The 3,155-nt window shown below is 45.7% G+C and overlaps 1 protein-coding gene across 1 annotated transcript in view; it reads left to right on the top strand.

The window, feature by feature from the left end:
• LOC106530598 (glutamate receptor 1) overlaps positions 1–3,155 on the top strand; it is a gene marked incomplete at its 5' end in the record, with an annotated part of 13,542 nt that overhangs the window by 9,564 nt on the left and 823 nt on the right. Inside the window, 7 exon segments of the mRNA XM_014026248.1 lie at positions 133–198; positions 787–954; positions 1,066–1,233; positions 1,359–1,463; positions 2,560–2,670; positions 2,751–2,957; positions 3,043–3,155. Of these exon segments, the coding sequence (XP_013881702.1) occupies positions 133–198; positions 787–954; positions 1,066–1,233; positions 1,359–1,463; positions 2,560–2,670; positions 2,751–2,957; positions 3,043–3,155 (938 nt within the window).

Raw genomic sequence — 3,155 nt, 5'->3', positions numbered from 1 at the left:
ACACACACACACACACACACACACACACACACACACACACACACACACACACAGAGATGATGTGATGAAGATGGATGTTATTCATCTTCATCAGAAACATCGCTCCTGCTCTGACTTTCTGTTTCTGCTCAGATCGCTGCTCAGAAGAGGAACACCAAGAGAAATCTGAAGAACTATCATTACATCCTGGCCAACCTGGTGAGTCAGGACCTGCAAAACTCCTCTGTTAGCAAAATATCTCATGAACCAGTGCTCACAGGTCTGTGATAAACTAGACTCTAAAGTGGTTATAACCAATGGAGTGGTAGTAGCTGAGAGTCCTTTCTAACACACCTCAAATCTTTGTCTTTCAGCAGGGAATATTTTTAAAAAGTCAGTTTAGATTTAGTTTAGGTTCACTTTAGATGTAGGTTTAGTTTTAGTTTAGATGTTGATTTAGTTTAGATGTAAGTTTAGGCTTAGTTTAGGTTTAGTTTAAATATCGTTTAGATGTAAGTTTAGGTTTAGTTTAGGTTTAGTTTAAATATCGTTTAGATGTAAGTTTAGATTTAGTTTTAAGTATAGATTTAGTTTTAGATTTAGATTTAGTTCAGATTTAAGTTTAGGTTTAGATTTAGTTAAGATTTAGATTTAAGTTTAGGTTTAGATTTAGTTAGGATTTAGATTTAAGTTTAGTTTATATTTCGATTTAGTTTTAGATTTTAATTTATTTTAGATTTAGATTTAGTGTAGATTTGTGTTTCTGTTGTTGTGATGCAGGAACACTGAATGTGTGTAAATGTTCTGGTCCTTCAGGGGTTCCTGGACCTGAACCTCACAGAGTTCCAGGAGCTGGCGCCGAACGTGACGGGCTTCCAGCTGGTCAACCAGTCCGACCCGGCTGTGATGAAGATAAACCAGGACTGGATGGACTTCGACAGCAAGGACCTGAAACTGGCCCGCAAGAGGATCAAGGTGCGGACCCCCAGATGTTTACCCAGAATGCCCTGCAGCAAACACACAGTTGTGCGTCAGTAATGATGCTGAATCCTTTCTTGTGCGTTGACCCGGCCTGTTTCTCCTCAGTACACAGGAGCTCTGACCTACGACGGCGTCAACGTCATGGCCAAGGCCTTCCAGAACCTGCGGCTGCAACGCATCGACATCTCTCGCCGGGGCAACGCCGGGGAGTGTCTGGCCAACCCGCCGGCTCCGTGGGGGCAGGGCATCGACATCCAGAGAGCCCTGCAGCAGGTGGGCCCACACTAAAACAACCAGTTTAGTCCTGATTTTCAGAACAAAGTATTTTCTCAGCATCAGACTAAACCAGGGAAGCTTTATTTAACCAGACAGGTGTGTGCTGGAYTCTGTACCTGCAGGTTCGCCTCCAGGGTCTGACGGGTCACATCCAGTTTGATGAGCGGGGTCACCGGACCAACTACACGCTGACGGTGATGGAGCTCAGCCACCTCGGACACAGGAAGGTGCAGAAATGATCAGATTTCTAACAGAACTCTGGTGCAGGCCAGAGTCAGCAGGTTTGGGCTCCGTCAGCTCCTTCCAGTAATTATCTCCCTCTACCCTGATTAAAGCTGGCAGAATCAGTAAAATCAGCGTTTGCTCCGAGTGTAAACCTGCAGACTCTCAGCTTTCTGTTGAACAGCACAGAGCCACACACTGAGACATCCTCGTTTGGAGCTCAAATAWCCAACGTCTGAAGCAGACTCAGTAAAACCAGACAAGAGAAACCAGGGACTGAAACAAAACCAGCAGCTCTCACTGCAGTTTGTGGCTCAGTTTGAACAAAACAAACATTTAAACTGCTCTACAGYCAGGAGCAGAGCCGGGGGGTGGCCAGGGGGGCAAGTGCCACTCCTGCTACGAGACTGGCCATCCCGGACGTCCCCCCAAATAATTTAAATGAGTAAATATTTGTCATGCAGCTGTTTTATCTGGTATAGAGGGAACATATCTGTGTGGAGTCTATGAAAACCATATTTAGTGGTGGCCATCTTGGATTTTTTTTAAAATTCAGAATGTGTTGGGCATCACTAAATTTCAGCTTAATATCTCTAAAAATGTCTGATTTATATATATATTTTTTCATTTTCAGCTTAGGTTACCATCTTAAGTTGAAGATTATTGTCGGCTACTATTATGCCAATTTTCAGCTTTATGTGTCTAAAATTGGTTGAAATATATCTATTCCCCAAATTAGCATTAGCTCTTAGCTTAAGATTGAGATTAGCTTTCAAAATATCATGGGGATTGCTCTTGGTTAGCCAGACACCAAATTTCAGCTCAGTGTTTCTAAACATGGCTGTCATAGCCATTTGTAAAATGTGTTAGCATTAGCAGTTAGCTTAAACTGGGATTAGCAATCGGCACAAAAACCACAAAGTTTCAGCTGAGTGTTTTTTAAACAGCTAAAATCTACAGGTATTTGAATTTAGCTGTAGTGGTCGTGTTGAATTTTCAAATCCAGAGTCATTACTCCTGTTAAAAAGCACCCTAGCCACGCCTTGTAAAAGGTCTAGCTCCGCTCCCATCTTCAATGCAATGGTGCTTCTCTGTGTCCAGATCGGTTACTGGAATCAGAAGAGAGGCTACGTGAACACAGCGGTCTACAGACCCCTGCAGGAGGAGTTCTTTGGTCTGCAGAACAGAACTTACATCGTCACAACCATCCTGGTAAGAACTGCAGGACACCTGGGACACTGTCCAACTCAGGACAGGTCAGGCTAACTGGACACCTGTCTGTGYTCCAACAGGAAGCTCCGTACATGATGCTGAAGAAGAACCACGTCCAGCTGAAGGGAAACGATAGGTTTGAAGGTTACTGCGCAGAACTCGCCTCCGAGATCGCCAAACACGTCGGCTTCGCCTACCAGCTGGAGCTGGTGAGCGACGGCAAGTACGGCGCCCGGGATCTGGAGTCCAAGAGGTGGAACGGGATGGTGGGGGAGCTGGTGTACGGGGTGAGTTGGACCGCCGCTCGGAGGGTCTCGTGAGACAGGGACCCCCCCGCRCTGAGTGACCGCTCATCTCTCTGTCCTCCCGCAGAAGGCCGACATGGCCGTCGCTCCGCTAACCATCACTCTGGTCCGAGAGCAGGTGATCGACTTCACCAAACCCTTCATGTCTCTGGGGATCTCCATCATGATCAAGAAGCCCAC

The sequence above is a fragment of the Austrofundulus limnaeus genome, unplaced genomic scaffold, assembly GCF_001266775.1.
Source record: "Austrofundulus limnaeus strain Quisiro unplaced genomic scaffold, Austrofundulus_limnaeus-1.0 Scaffold536, whole genome shotgun sequence".
In the NCBI taxonomy this organism is placed as follows: Eukaryota; Metazoa; Chordata; class Actinopteri; order Cyprinodontiformes; family Rivulidae; genus Austrofundulus; species Austrofundulus limnaeus.
The sequence above is the reverse complement of the archived record's forward strand: the minus strand, read 5'-3'. Positions and strand labels throughout refer to the sequence as shown.